The sequence below is a fragment of the Liolophura sinensis genome, chromosome 7, assembly GCF_032854445.1.
Source record: "Liolophura sinensis isolate JHLJ2023 chromosome 7, CUHK_Ljap_v2, whole genome shotgun sequence".
NCBI classification, from domain to species: domain Eukaryota; kingdom Metazoa; phylum Mollusca; class Polyplacophora; order Chitonida; family Chitonidae; genus Liolophura; species Liolophura sinensis.
In genome coordinates, this window is record NC_088301.1 from 43,821,572 (window position 1) to 43,836,502 (window position 14,931).

The 14,931-nt window shown below is 38.2% G+C and overlaps 1 protein-coding gene across 1 annotated transcript; it reads left to right on the forward strand.

Moving 5' to 3' along the window:
- Positions 1-521: 521 nt before the first annotated feature.
- On the forward strand, positions 522-13,787 carry LOC135470943 (zinc finger C3HC-type protein 1-like). The gene is made up of 9 exons (XM_064749993.1): positions 522-610; positions 2,809-2,905; positions 3,381-3,531; positions 3,820-3,903; positions 4,663-4,790; positions 5,485-5,600; positions 6,270-6,474; positions 7,196-7,717; positions 11,366-13,787. The coding sequence occupies exons 1-9, from the start codon at positions 522-524 to the stop codon at positions 11,453-11,455; spliced, it is 1,482 nt and encodes a 493-aa protein (XP_064606063.1). The 3' UTR covers positions 11,456-13,787.
- The last annotated feature ends 1,144 nt before the right edge of the window (positions 13,788-14,931 follow it).

The following is a 14,931-nucleotide window of genomic DNA, read 5'->3' on the forward strand; positions in this document are numbered from 1 at the left end:
TTTCCATCAAATATTTGTACACTCTCATGACCAAAATAAGGAAAAATACAAAGTAAAGATTAAGTGTTCTGAACTTCAAGAGTGCATATAGGTCTGACTATGCAAAACACTTCATGTACCGTACCGGTGGTGCTTTTTCCCTCTCTTGATTTAGAAAGCTAATTTTGATAACACATTTGTAGAATAACAGTTTTGTATAGAACTTAGCTTTTTAGTAAAATGACAGTAGACTACGCGCGTACACTTCTTTTTTATGTGTGTGAGTGAAAACTTGACATGACAGAGACAAGCTTCAGTTTGTATTATTATTGTTATTTTTAACATATGGTTTAAGTGTATTGTTTTATTCCTACATTCTTTTCGGTAAATATATCGCTATATACAATCTCCAATCAGCTTGGAGAGGATTTTATTTCAATGAGGTTGAAAAATGTGTTCGCGAGACGGTCTGACACTTTATGATCGTATTTTATTGGTTGCTCTCACCTTTGACGCTTTACCGGAAGCTAGAAAACTGGAAAATGGCGGTGCACGAAAAACCGCCGCAACGTGTGAAGAACATCTTGTCATCATTTTTGGTACCCGCTTTAGAAAAAAGAATTCAGAAAGGGTAATGCTGTTAGTCAATATACTACTAATAGACTGAGTACCGATTGTAACTATTAATCTTCAAATGTGCCGTGTAAACATAAGAAAAGTACTCCACGCTTTACGAAAATTGCGCACTCGTTGATTCATTTTTATAATATCATTTATGTAGCGTGTTATAATTTATAGTTGTCAGACTTGACACAGAGTCAAATGCCAAAAAGTTAATTTTGATATTTCATCTGTCCGCGGCCTATGATTTTTTAGCAGAACTCGTGAAACCCTAGTCCATGTAGGGCTTTGATTACATGTACTATCACAGCCCTGTCCTGTTACATTAGCTTACCTTGAACGCCTCTGTACTTCCCTTGCTGGCTTTAGTATGTTACTGCTGGATACCAAATGATTTGTCTGTCCATAGTCGTAGTCTTTTGGGCTATTAATTCCAGATAGATGTTTCCACAAGTAAATCCACACAAGGATGAAACAAGTGGAAACTGGAATAAGTTCCAACTCCAGTCGCCATATTTGAATGCTATCAGGTTGCGTGGCATAAGCTGTGACATAGCCTAAACCCATTCACTCAGTGAAGCGACATATGATAACACAGAACTGCTCATAAGACATTATTTTGAGATAATAATTAAGTCTTATGCTATAATTTTTTTTCTCTGAATTTATTAGAATGGAAGAATTTAAATTTTACGTTTTGTCTTTCTCAAAAATAAGGGTTTTCTGTTATAAAATACAGTAAAATTATTGAAACGCCATGTTTAAGCCAAGGGTGCTTCTCTGACGTCTGCAATAACTAGGTCAGTGCCACAAAACTAAAGCATAAAGTTCATCAACAGTCAGATGCCTAGATCAGCCTGAGTAGTGCTTAGATTTATTTCCACTTTTGTCAGAATTGAACAGGAATCAAGTTGTACAACAATCCTAGCGTAAGTTTGTAAACATTTGATAGGTGTCAAAATCACCAGCACAACCCCTCCGGAGGCTACGAACTGAGCTAGTTCACTGGCCAGGGCATCCGCAGGCTAATCCTAAACTGTATAAATGATATACCAGGCCTACTGTATGAACAGTTCAAGCAATGAAAGAAATATCCGTCGAGTATGTCTAATTGCCGAGAAAGCTACTTATGGCCTGGTCCTTCATCGCTGAAGTCCACGACTTTAATCTGCCATATGCTATGCGGTTTATACTGGTATACGGGAAATAGCTTTGAAGTTAGAGTGCTAGAGTAAACATGACATCACCTTGCAGCTGATAATGGAGATGGGCTGAAGCAGTGACGACGAAGTTTCACTAAACGTTTACTGGGTTAGAAAAAATTGAAAAAAATATTTAATGCCAGTTTAAGATACTTTAAATGGTAGTCTTTCATTGGACATAAACATTAGAAAGGTGCTGTCTTTAAACATTGGGCCTCTAAAGCACTTTTATCAGTGTAGTGTGTGCATACAATTATTATGAAAAACTCTTAAATGATTTATTCAGTCACTAAAGATTTAAACTGCATAGAATTGTTCAAAAATATTCCTCTGCATCCCATAGTTTTCTAGGAATGATTCAAAGTATTGGTGGTCAGAGGTGGTGGAAAAGGCTGAAGAAGAAAGGGGGTTATACCTGTTCATAAACCACCTACATGTACCTCTCTACAACAACAACAGTAAAAGCCCATGATATAATACCATAAATTTGGTACCAGGGTCTGACTTTGGTAAAATTTTGTGTAACCTCTAATAAAGTATGAAAACCTGAAAAAAAAGCAAAAAATGATTTCTTTGATTTGGATTAGCCATTTATTAGCGTGCATTTAATGCGTGATAATATTGTCCAATTTTGCGATATGTGAGGTCTTTGTGGTTGCTGTTGGGGTAGTGTACTACCAGTATATCTTTAAGTTTTGGGCTGGTAAACATTTAAAATTTTTGCATACCACTGTCTGAATATACCTGAGTATACATGTATGATATGTTGTACACAGAAAGTAACATTATGTATAATTACAAAAGCAGGGTTGGAGGTCATTGATACTTGTTTATTATAACTTATCTTGTTCTTAATGCACTTAATCTAGATATCTGATGTCAAATTATGGGCGTAAATCCAATTGTTGTTAAATTGAGAACTTTTCTAGACTTTGAGTTTACGATCTGTACTTTTGGTTATTTTCATGCCTCTAACTGGTTTCACATCATAATCTTATTGTTACAGAAATAGTGTCAATCCATCCAAGACAAGTGACAGTGAATCTTTGTTGTCGGATCACTGGGACAAGGACGCCTTTGACAGGCGAGTGGAAACGTTCACCATATCCTTTTGATGAAATTGCAAAATTGACCTATTTATCAAGCCCTCAGCAGTAGCTCGGGTTGGTTCAATTCAGATGTCATGATGAAATGTATGGCCACATAATTTTAGGACATTTGTTTCACTAATGCTACCTACTGAATTGTGCCAGAGTGAAAGTAAAATAATTTATAGTGCAGCTACATTTACATCCAGAGAGTTAATTCATCATTATTAGGTGTGTAAGCACAGACCATGATGCAAAATAGGAAGTGGACCCTGATCTAAAAGTTGGTTATTGAAATAATGTAAAATCAATCATGAAGAATGTGCCTTCATTTTTAGCAAATTGAATGAAGGTGTTACCTAGATTCTCTACCAGCAACATCTTTACCTGCAGACAGATTCAGTCTTTTATTGGATAGGCTGCTTTTCCATCTCTCATAATATACTAACAATTATTAAGACCATTAGCATGAGTCCTTAACTTAACTCAAACCGTGAACTGGCTGGCCAAACCTGCAGATGTCTCCCCTCTTGAGTGCGCCCGCTATGGTTGGGAAAACACAGGAGCTGACATGATGAAATGTGTAAGCTGCAAGGCAATTTTGTGTGGACAGCTTCCAAAGTGGAAGAGTCCAGACTTATGTAAGTATTAGCGTACATCATGTGTGGACCACTTATGTTTTTTTTTTGTAAATTACTGTGATTTATGTATCAGTATTCTATTCCAAAATTCATGGATTGTCATTAGTATATGCACAGTTTACCCTAGGGACTCCACAAATACTGCTAACTGCCAGACTCTTGGGTGCAGTGTAAACCAATCAAATAAATAATTATTATTACATGCTTGTCATGATGATGATTCTAAAACCAAACTATCTTGTGAAAGGTAGATTTTGTGGCTTAGCCTTTTTTGATCTTTTATTGCAGACAGAGATTGTCACAGGAAGTTGAGAACATCTCTGGTGGAAACCCACAAAGATGCCTGTCCTTGGAGAAATAACCCCTCTCCAGGTATCATCTGCCAAAAACTTTTGTTTACGAAATGATCCAAATTTATAGCCTGAATAAGGTGTGGGTAAGGATTGTGCAGTTAGTTCAAAAGGGTGCAGATATAACACTGGCAAAAATGATGCCTTGGTATCTCAGTAGTGTAATCAAAGAGAACACCTACACCTGTAAATGCACAGATTCTGATTGGTTTAGTATGTACATCTGATTCTCTATCAGTGTCAGTCTGTATGCATAATATATTCAGTTCAAAGGAAAATGTGTGGATTGGGACAAATGATTTCTACCCTTAATTTATAGAATTAGTAGTTTATTCCACACATTGTGTGATACAAGCCATCTTCAGACATATTACACTATTTTTTAGTACATACACTCCAGCTGTTTCTCCATGACGTTGTCTTTAGACTACAGTGTCATAAGTTGACGTCATTCCCAAGGAAAGTCACAAAAATTTTGTGAAGCTGGGTGAAAGTGTTTCCAGGCTGTTCATCAACCCTGCGTCCATTTATAAATCATAAGTTACATTGGCGTCTGTTATTAGCACGCCCAAATTATGTTTCATGAGTGTGAAGGTGTGGGAGCGTAATAGCAGGCTTCAAAATCGAAGGCCTGAGATTCACACCGTTCTGTCTGAATAGGTGTGTTGTACTTTGCGAATGTGTATTCATTTTGTATGCAGGCTTCCACTGAACATTATTGCTATTTAACATTGCCCTCCTCAATAGGAATGTAAGGTCTTATAATGTTCTTTATTTACAGCATCATTCTTGACCATATGTTTTGAAAACAGAGAAGAAACCCTTCAGTTAATCCAAGAAACATATGATGACTTTGTGACCAGCAATATGCAGCTCCCTGTCCTGTCCTTTGAGACTCTGGATGGAATCGTAAGTCTTGTAATGTGTCTTGTAGTGTGTTTTCAGTAAGCTGTGTGGTGAGTACTGAAGAGGCCTACACTGAATTACTTCCCTTGTCACACAACAGGTTACATGTAGCTCCTAACACAAGAATAGAATTGTGACCTCAACTGTATTGAAGGATCTAGCCTACAATTGTTATAATACCTATTTTCTAGGGAACAGAAAATGTTGAGAGAACTTGTCTTTCAGCCATTTATTGATATGGGGGTGTTACCTTAAGTGAGGTAATTTGTTGGTGCCCTGTTGGTTTTCAGTGAAGACAAAGAAATTAAAATTAAAGTACTAATATGTCATCTGTTGGATTGTTAAATCTTTATGAAATTCTGCTAGTGTATACTGTACATACTGAGTGGCTGTATTATTTGAAATGAGGCATTACAAAGAAATAAAAAATTCATTTTACAGTAAAGGAGGTTTTTGTCACGAAAATTTTTTAAACCTACATGTTAAAGGATATAAAATTGTGTTCTAACCATAGTTTTGTTCTCATAACTGTTATCATACTTCACTTGTGTGGGAGATGATAAGTTTGACACCTGCAGTGTCATGCACAGTGAATCACATCATCTCTTTGGGTTAAAATGAGCTATTCAAATGTGAAAATGTTTGTGTGTAGTTCTGTTGTACTGTAAGTATGAATTTGCTTGATATGATTTTTAAGGGTCTTGAAGAAATCACCTTTCATGATCGGGCGATGCAAGTTTATCAGACAATGGGAAAACAGACTGACTTCAATTTTTCTGCGTTCTCTCTGGCTTTGTTTGGATGGAAAAGGAGGTATAGATTCTAAAAGAATTATTAAACTCCATGGTTATGAAGGCATGTAGCTTAGTGATGCACTGATCAGTATTTCACTGTTTCCATTTTTGTAGAATCATTACATAGTGGATTTAGTGAAAAACGAGATAAAAAATGTTTTTTTATAGAAATACATATTTTTTATTAAACTGTAAAATGATGAAAGATCATTCCTGGAGACTTTTAAACATTTCACTTCCAGCTGTTTTGTTCTTATTAAGATTGCAATGTACATGACTAGATATGAGAAGGATAGGAACTTACCTGTATTGTCAGCACACAACTTAAGTTGTGGGGATGTATTGTGTTTGTGCTGTCCAGTGCACACCATAACCATGCATCTGCACAACATCTCCAGAACTGAAGGCTAATGTTTGATCAGATTTTCTTGAAGCTTGATAATTATGACAAAAAATTGCAATATGACTAAATTGTAGGGTATGTCTGTCTGCTGTCTCATCTATTCACCAGTATTTTGACATTGTAGCAAGCAGTAATCTTGTCTGAGATATTTCCAGAACTGCTGAGCTGAAATTGGCACTTGCCATGCTTTTGGCAGGTGGGGACATTTTTTGGTTTCATAGGCTTTTTTTAGTTTACTGGTTCACCAATCTAATTTTTCTCAAACTATACACTTTTTACTTGCAGCCTGTTGCAGCCTCAGGTGATAGTCTGCGAGCGTTGCAGGAGGCAGGTAGGCCTGTGGAGCTTCAGGTGTGCCATATCCAGACTGAATGGTAACTCAGGTGATACAGTTCTTCCTCATTCACCTGATAGGGAAACAAATGGCAGTACAGACTGTGACACTACCTCTGGAGAATACAGTACCCCAAAAGCCAAGAAAATCAAACTGGTAACCAAGCAACATTGCATCTATCCCTGTTGCAACGGTCATGGAAAAAAGAAAATGAATATTCATGCAATTTCCTTGAGCATCTAGATGCGTAAATACATGTACTGATTTTATTGTCATATCATACGTTCTTCAAGCAAACTGTAAAAGGATTTTTTTTTTTATACCGATCTGATAGTGGAACTCCAGTATGGAGTTATTACATTGACAGCAGAGAACAGTGTATTGAAATGCCAAAAATAGCAAGTGTACAGGTTTGTTGGTTTTGGTAAGCATTCAGATGTTTGATTATTAAAGAGATAAGGAATCATCACTGATTGACGATTGAGACAGGCAAGACCATGATATGATTCCAGTCAAAGATGATTTATAGATACGGAACATTTTTTCAAGCTTGAACAAGATTACAGTTTACCCAGGAATTTTTATCTGCACAGCCAGCCAATCAGTGTTGATTCTTAATTCCATGTAAGGTGTTGGATTTGTCAGGTTCATATTTGTGTTACTGTGTATGTTTGTGCTGCTGACATAAAAAGGAAGATGTTTTAAGTTTTGTGGGCTTTTTTGCTATTTCTCTTTTTATTAAAAGATTTTAAGTGAACTGTGTTGTTTTTTTACCTCAAGGCAGACATCACAACATTAGTGTTATTTTTATTCAATAAGAATACTTATGGTCAAGCAATTGACACACTTTCTCACATGATATTGCGTTTCCTTTCAGTCTATGAAGGAGGGATTAGACCTGATATCTGAACACAGGGTATGGTGTCCTTGGGTGATTATTCCAGGAAATCAAGCACAACAGTTCTCCCCTACCCTGCAGAGGACACAAATGGCAGACATGACCCAGAGCACAGAGATATCAACTTCTTCCTCAGCTGGTAATTCCAACAGACTGTTGCCAGCACAACACCAAGCAACAAATGCGGTGTCCTCTGATGGAACACTTAACTCCCCCAACAACTTGCTCAATGAATCAGACAGTGGTGTGACTATGTTAAATGCGTCATTTGTTTCTGAGGACTCAAATCACTCTCTCCAGAACAGCCAGTTCTCCTCAAGTTCACCAGGACACCAGTTGTGTGACTTCAGTCCAGGTCAGAAAGGCAACTTCATGGCAACTTCACATGCTCAGTTACGTGAAGCTACACAACTTCCTCCTTGGCAGATGCTTCTGCTTCTCTTACATTTATGGAAACCAGAGAACAGACTATCTGGACAACAAGTTCAAGAATTGAAGTCTGTGAGTTGTAATTAATGAAACTTATTGAAGTGTAAAATTTGGCATCAAAGGGGTGAACTGGAATTTCTTTGTTTTTTTTTGTTGTTTTTTTTTTAGAGATTATACAGTATCTTTTTGTCTTTTCTTTTTAATGCATGTAGGTGTGTATATTTATTTCCGTCCACATGCAGAGTGGTAGTGTATTATTTCTGATGTTGGGCTATTTGTAGAATTGTGGTGGACAGGTTCACGAGTGACAGTGAGCAACTTGTAGAGTGGAGGTGGAGTGCAGCCATGTAACTGAACCCCTGCCTGCATGCCAAATGCAGGCAAAAATCGCTGCCTGCCCAATCAGTCAGCCACTATTTCTCGTTAACCATTTTCTCCTTTACAAATAAATTCAACTTGCGATGTCTGATGGATGTCACTCTTATGTTGTTAACTGGACAAAATGTGGTTTTGCCACACAAGGGTTCCGCCAATGGGTGAGGAAGCTTTCTGTGTTCTCCGTGACTCGGTTCGTTGTGGTACGGTAACCATGATGCATACATTCAATACGAGAAGCCTGGCACAGAAGAGTTTGTATTTTTAACATCAAATTCGTTGCTAACGAGAAGCTGCAGTTTTGTGGTGTGCACTGTTGTCTAATGAACATTGCTTTGAAAAATCCAAGCAAAGGTAAAGCAAGTCGTTCAATAGGTTGTTGCAATAGGTTGTTGCAATAGGTTGTATGACTATAGTTCAATTAAATTGAACCTTGAGGCTTGTTTTCAACCATTTCTGATATTCGTAATGTAGGAATTTGGCCAATTAATCCACTCCAAAACCGTGGCACACGCCGATTTCTGGTGTGGACTGAGAAGAGATGAGTCTTTTCGATCACTCCAGAAAGTTTGTCAATTTCAGACTAGTTACGTGCAGAAAACCGGATAAACTGTTGATTTTTTTCTTTTCAATATCACGGTGTGCACAAGCGACAGATTGGGTGCTTCCAAAACCCGGATTGAGGCCACAGTAAGAAAACATGGATAATGAAGCAGATGTGCACATGATATCTGCAAGCTTTGACTGAATCCTCAGCAAATTGTTCTTTCTATTCTAAATCCATGATGACCGATGAAATTATCACTAGTTGTCATTTAAGACTTCTTGTCGTCTTTTTTTGTTAGGTTGATTTCCGTATTTTTTGGCACGTGGTTCTGAGATTTAAGTACACTCGACTTGCCATGACATTGCAAAGGTATTTGGATGAGGGAGTAGGAAATACTTCTGTGGATTTCAACAACATTTCGACTTGGGAACAGATTTATACTTGCAGGAGTGGTAATAAAGGTCATATTCCCTTTAATACACACCAGAAATTGGCGCATGCAGCCGTTTCAAAGTGGATTTAAATGCCCACTTCCGTTCGGCAAAGTGCTTTATGGCATGAACCTACCGGGCTTTTTAATTCAATGATTAAACGTTGAGGCAGGTAAATATTAGAAATTGTTGAAAATTATAGACCTCAGCGTTTAATTTTACCAAGAAAGGAGAATGATCAATTTATATAATATATGTTATACTTGTGCTTCATTGTGTCATACCTTCTGTCGAAGGCATTTTATTTGGTAATATTTGGTCCTGCCCTTTTGGCAGGCCCTTCCCACTGAGGGCAGGCTCACTTGAGGTGCAAGCTGCCCTGATGGCAAGCACTAAAAAACAAATTGTTACTTCACTGGAGTGTGTGTAGAGTGGAGGTGGACTGCATGTAGAGCGGAGGTGAAGTGGCAGACTGTGTGTTTAGTGGCCCTGGACTGTGTGTAGACTGGAGGTGGATTGTTTTTAGAGTGGAGGTGGACTGCATGTAGAGTGGAGGTGAAGTGGCAGACTGTGTTTAGTGGCACTGGACTGTGTGTAGAGTGGAGGTGGGCTGCATGTAGAGTGGAGGTGAAGTTACAGACTGTGTGTCTAGTGGCGCTGGACTATGTGAAGACTGGAGGTGGACTGTGTGGTATAGAGTGGAGGTGGACTGTTTGTAGGGTGGACGTGAAGTGGCAAACTATGGGTTCAGTGGCAGTAGACTGTGTGTAGAGTGGAGGTGGACTGTTTCTAGAGTGGAGGTGAAGTGGCAGACTGTGTGTAGAGTGGAGGTGGACTGTTTGTAGAGTGGAGGTGGACTGTTTGTAGAGTGGAAGTGGACTGCATGTAGAGTGGAGGTGAAGTGGCAGACTGTGTGTTTAGTGGCAGTGGACTGTGTGTAGAGTGGAGGTGGACTGTTTGTAGAGTGGAGGTGGACTGCATGTAGAGTGAAGGTGAAGTGGCAGACTGTATGTTTAGTGGCAGTAGACTGTGTAGAGGGGAGGTGGACTGTTCGTAGAGTGGAGGTGGACTGTGTGTAGAGGAGAGGTGAAGTGGCAGACTGTGTTTTTAGTGGCAGTGGACTGTGTAGAGTGGAGGTGGACTGTTTGTATAGTGGAAGTGGGGCTGCATGTAGAGTGGAGGTGAAGTGGCAGACTGTTTAGTGGCAGTGGACTGTGTAAAGAGGAGGTAAACTGCACGTAGGGTGGAGGTGGACTGTGTGTGTGGAGGTGGCCTACGTGTAGGTTGGAGGTGGACTGCATGTTGTGTGGTGAAGTGGCAGACTGTGTTTAGTGGTGGTTTACTGTGTGTAGGGTGGCAGTGGACTGTGTGTAGGGTGGAGGTGAACTGTGTTTTCAGTGGAGGTGGACTGTGTGTAGAGTGGAGGTGGCCTTTGTGTAGAATGAGGTGGACTGATCGTATAGTTCAGGTTGAATGATTATAGAGTTCAGGTGCTTGTAAAATGGCATTGAACTGCTTGTAAAGTGGAGATCTCGTAGAGTGGAAGTGAACTGCTTGTAAACTGGTAATGAACTGCTTGCATATTGGCAGTGGACTGTTCATAGAGTGGAGTAAGATTGGCAGTGGATTGCCTGTACAGTCATGACAGTGGAGGTGAATTGATCGTATCATTCATTTATTTGGCTTGTTGACATTTGACAGGAAAAAAATCTTGAGCAGTAGTACACACCCAAAATGTCAGCCTGATTTAGCAGTCGTTTGCAGCTTGACCCCATAATTATCTAAATAACCCTTGTCTACATTTGAAGCCAGGACATGTTCAACTGCACACAGTCCATGTGATGCTGTTCTTTATTAATTGTCAATGATGTTCTGCTTGAAAAGACAATGGGATACCAGCAGAAGTCTGAAGTGGGACATATTACCTCATTTCTGTGGCTGTGGGCAGGTAGATTAAGGCTAATACCTGCCCAGATGACAGGCCCTTTCCACTGAGGGCAGGCTCACTTCAGAAGCAGGCTTCCCTCATGTCAGGCACCAAAAAACAGTTACGTTATACCACTGGAGTCATTAGTGACGCGGAGCATTCCACCACCGCGTCAACACCACGCCACAATGGATAGACCAAATATGTCTCAGATGAAACTGCAGAATGCAACATGTTTGACGTCGCACAACAAAAGACTTGTGATGTACAGGTCCTAATTCACACTTGTGCCACCTGTTGTGGGAGAAAAATCTGTCGGTGCCTCATTATACAGAATTTTACAAGTAGAGTGCAAAAGGTTTTGTAACATTGCATTTGTAACAGTGTAAAATACTTTCGTACTTCATGCTATATACTCTGTATATTTCTTTCTTTTGTAGAGTCCTCCATTAGAGGGTATTCGTCATGTACGGCGAATTATACGGAAATGGTCATCACCAGCTCTAAGGCAGAAGATACCACGACCTTAATCTCAAAAAGAAAACCTCTTGCATCAAATATCAGATGTCTATGCTGTCAATCCTTCATCTTTTTGTTACATATTCTTCAAAATTATATAAGTATTATGTTGCCCCTGTTTTTGTTTTGGACACCTAAGTTACACAGTTTGTTTTGTAAAATTTCTGGATGGAAATATTTTCTTTTATATGTATGTCCATGTCCTAAAAATTGGTTTTCTGCATTTTTATGTCTTGAATACCTCTAAAGCAAATCTGAATTTAGCGGAAAATTTGAAATTTGTCCATACTATGATTGACAAATCTGTTGTCCATACTATGATTGATCCATTCCAAATACTGATTGATTTTATTAGTCACTTTAGGCACGAGCTTTATAGTTTTTGTTATTTGCAGATTTACTGTGATGTTTTGAAAATAATTCACTGGAAAATCCCCTTTTGTCTGTGATTTTATTCTCTGACACTTGAATGAGTCAAAACTTACCTTTCTTTTGTCAAAAGCTTCATTATCAATATTCACTTGCCTGCAGAGTCTACCAAGATTCCATGTGTATTGTAGTTACAGGGTTACCACAGCCATAAAAATATGTGAACGGTCTTGAATAAATGCCCTTATCATAAATTGTCATTAAAAAGTGAAGAATTTTTGAAAAAAAGACCATGAAAAAGTCATGGAATTTTTTTTCTCTGAGCATCTACATGTGTTGACAAATGTACTAATATTTGTATTAGGACACTTACATGGCATGAATGTCATCGTCCGGTTTTTGTTTTTCTGTTTTTTTCAGTCTCATACTGGAACATCTGATCTATACATGTAGTACATTGTTTTAATGTGCAGTGCTGTTTATCAGATGTCATTTCTTATGGTAGAAGTCAGGAATTATTGTCAGATTTGGTGATGTAAAGTCATCAATTTTTGTTTTGAAATATCAGTAGCATCCATGTACACGTTAGCTTGATTTGTCTATCAATATGTGATCTACTGGTATCTATAATTCCACCATCAAATCATTACTTTATCCATGAGTATGGCGTAAAATACCAGTTGAAGAAGTAGATACTTTGTCGACAGCTTTGATGAGTACAGTGGTTGTAAAGTTAAACTTTAGTAGTGTACTGAATGCCTATTTAATCAAGTGATCTGAAACAATTGACAGGGTAATTGTGTGCACCTTTCAGCGAGGAATAGATTTCTCAGAATAGACAAAAAAAAGAGGTAGAAAAGGAGTGGGATGTGGCATGTGGTACCCTGCATAGCTCACTGGTTCTCTCTCGCCTTCATTTTGAGAATTTGGAAGTTTGTAAGACATCTTGCAGAGCAAGTTATGCTATCAGTGACTAGTAGACCATTAATGCATCCTTTCGAAGACAGAAAAAGACACCTTGTCATAATCAGTAATGTTGTAAATTATCATCAGATATCGCAAACTAAAGATGAATTTTTCATTGACATCATGTCCGTGGACTTCAGGATTATGACAGTTTGATAAAAGCTAAGTGATTTATATGAAATACCCAAGCGGTGTGACTCCTAGAGGCAGACTTAAACTTACAATATACACAACATGTAAGAGTACATTAAGTTGTGTTGCAGATCAACAATATCACAGATAGAACATGTTTCTTTCTTTTTTCTTCACATTGCATGGGTTTGTACAATCAAAAAGCAGCACATAATATTTGTGGTATAAGATCTCTTATATCTACCTTTTCTTTCTGGCAATTAAGTGCTACAGTGAAGCTCTAACAAACATATACTCAGTGGCATTTTACCTCCATCTTGTTTTGTTTCACAGTAGCACAAAAATATATTTTCCTTTTGGAGATTTAAATGTTGGTGATATAAGAAAATATCGTCATAATGTTTTTGATGAAAACTTTATTGGAGAGTTCTCTGGTACACAGATTGTTCATACACATGTTGAAAGATATGAATTATGTCAAAAAGAAGGAAAGATATGTGCAATATTCATGTGCTACTTAATTGATTTTTCTTCTTGTAAAAATTTGTATCATGACTACATGTATTTTTTGTTCTGTTTTTATTTTGTCGATAATGACAAAACCTTTTCAAGAACAATAAAGAATTATTTTAAACTGTAACTCAAAAGAAGTGTTTAAAAAATCTGGTTTGATTGGACACCACACATCCCTTCTCTTTTTTAACTTTTCAACTTTTTTTTTTTTGCTTAAGCAAAAATGTTCTGCACAGCTGAACAATTCAAGTTTTGTGTAATGATAAACATTAATGAACAAAATATTTCAAAAAATAATACAAACAACTGGACTTGAGCAATTCACTGAACTTAGAAACTTTCATTAAACTGCTCAATTCTCCACGCAGGACAGTTGCCGGTAAGCCTCTTCAGTAAGATGGAATTTGCTGGTGCAAAAGGGACATGATAAAGCCCTAAATCTGAAATAAAACAATAAATCCTTTGAAACCTGTAGCTTCTGAATTGTATGCAGTGTTTTTCTTGGTTGGAACTGTAGAAATCAGAATGGGAATGATTTCAACACAGAAAAGGAAGATTTATCCCTTCCCTTAAACAGAAAGTTGACCACTAACTCATCAGTGGTGTACTCCAGGCACTGTGGTTTCGTCTGTCTACAACTGCCAACTTCTTGAGTATGGTACCTAAAATCATCCCCTACCCCCCCCCCCCCCCCCCCACCCAAATTTATAATCCAATAGGACTGCATGTTGAAATGTGAAGCACTCCCAACAAAGCTGATTTGACTCCTTACTCACTAATGAAGTTACCTCCAGAAAGGCTTCCAGCAAAGCCATGGTTTCCTCCCAGCGACAATGCCTGCCACTGTTGCATACTAGCAACAACTCTTGATTACACCAATCAAAGAAAGTAAAACTTGAGGTTTGTATTGGAAAGTCTTGACTGGTGACAGTACAATGAACATTGTAACCCAAATTTCAGGGGCCCGTTTAACAGGGCTCGTTTAACAGAGGGACTGCAATACCACATGAATTGAAACTACCTGAGCCTGCATGTTTCCAGGCTGTTGTGTTTGACACAAGTTACACCACCTTTGTATTAGGGCCCCCAGGTGAACCTTTAATTTAGATGCCATAGTGTAAGAGCAATTGTTTCTGTGTACAGCATAAAGCATCCCAGTCAAAGAAGTCAACGTGTATGCATTTCCATCCTCTCTGGCCTGCAAACTACAAGCACCAGGTTAAACATCAACAACAAAATAACTTCTCATAATTTTAAAGGAGTGTGGAGTATAGTAGCTACGTACCTACAACCAGAACAAACTTTCCTTTGGTCCAGTTCTAGAAATGTAGCCAGTTCTCGCCCAGTTAGAAAAAAATTAGCAAGTGCATTTTCTTGCATCTTTGAAAGCTAATCAACATTTACATATTACGCATATGTATAAACTTCCCTCTTGTGACACAAAGAATACTGATCCTGATAATAAGTTAGGTATGTAGTTTATTTCAAAGTCAATCGCCTGTTGATA

Bases quoted from the DNA above. Each gene is read 5' to 3' on its own strand.
- LOC135470943 (XM_064749993.1), top strand. From the start codon at position 522: ATGGCGGTGCACGAAAAACCGCCGCAACGTGTGAAGAACATCTTGTCA. The intron at 611-2,808 runs GTAATGCTGTTA...TTATTGTTACAG, and splicing joins GAAAAAAGAATTCAGAAAGG to AAATAGTGTCAATCCATCCA. The intron at 7,718-11,365 runs GTGAGTTGTAAT...TTTCTTTTGTAG, and splicing joins AAGTTCAAGAATTGAAGTCT to AGTCCTCCATTAGAGGGTAT.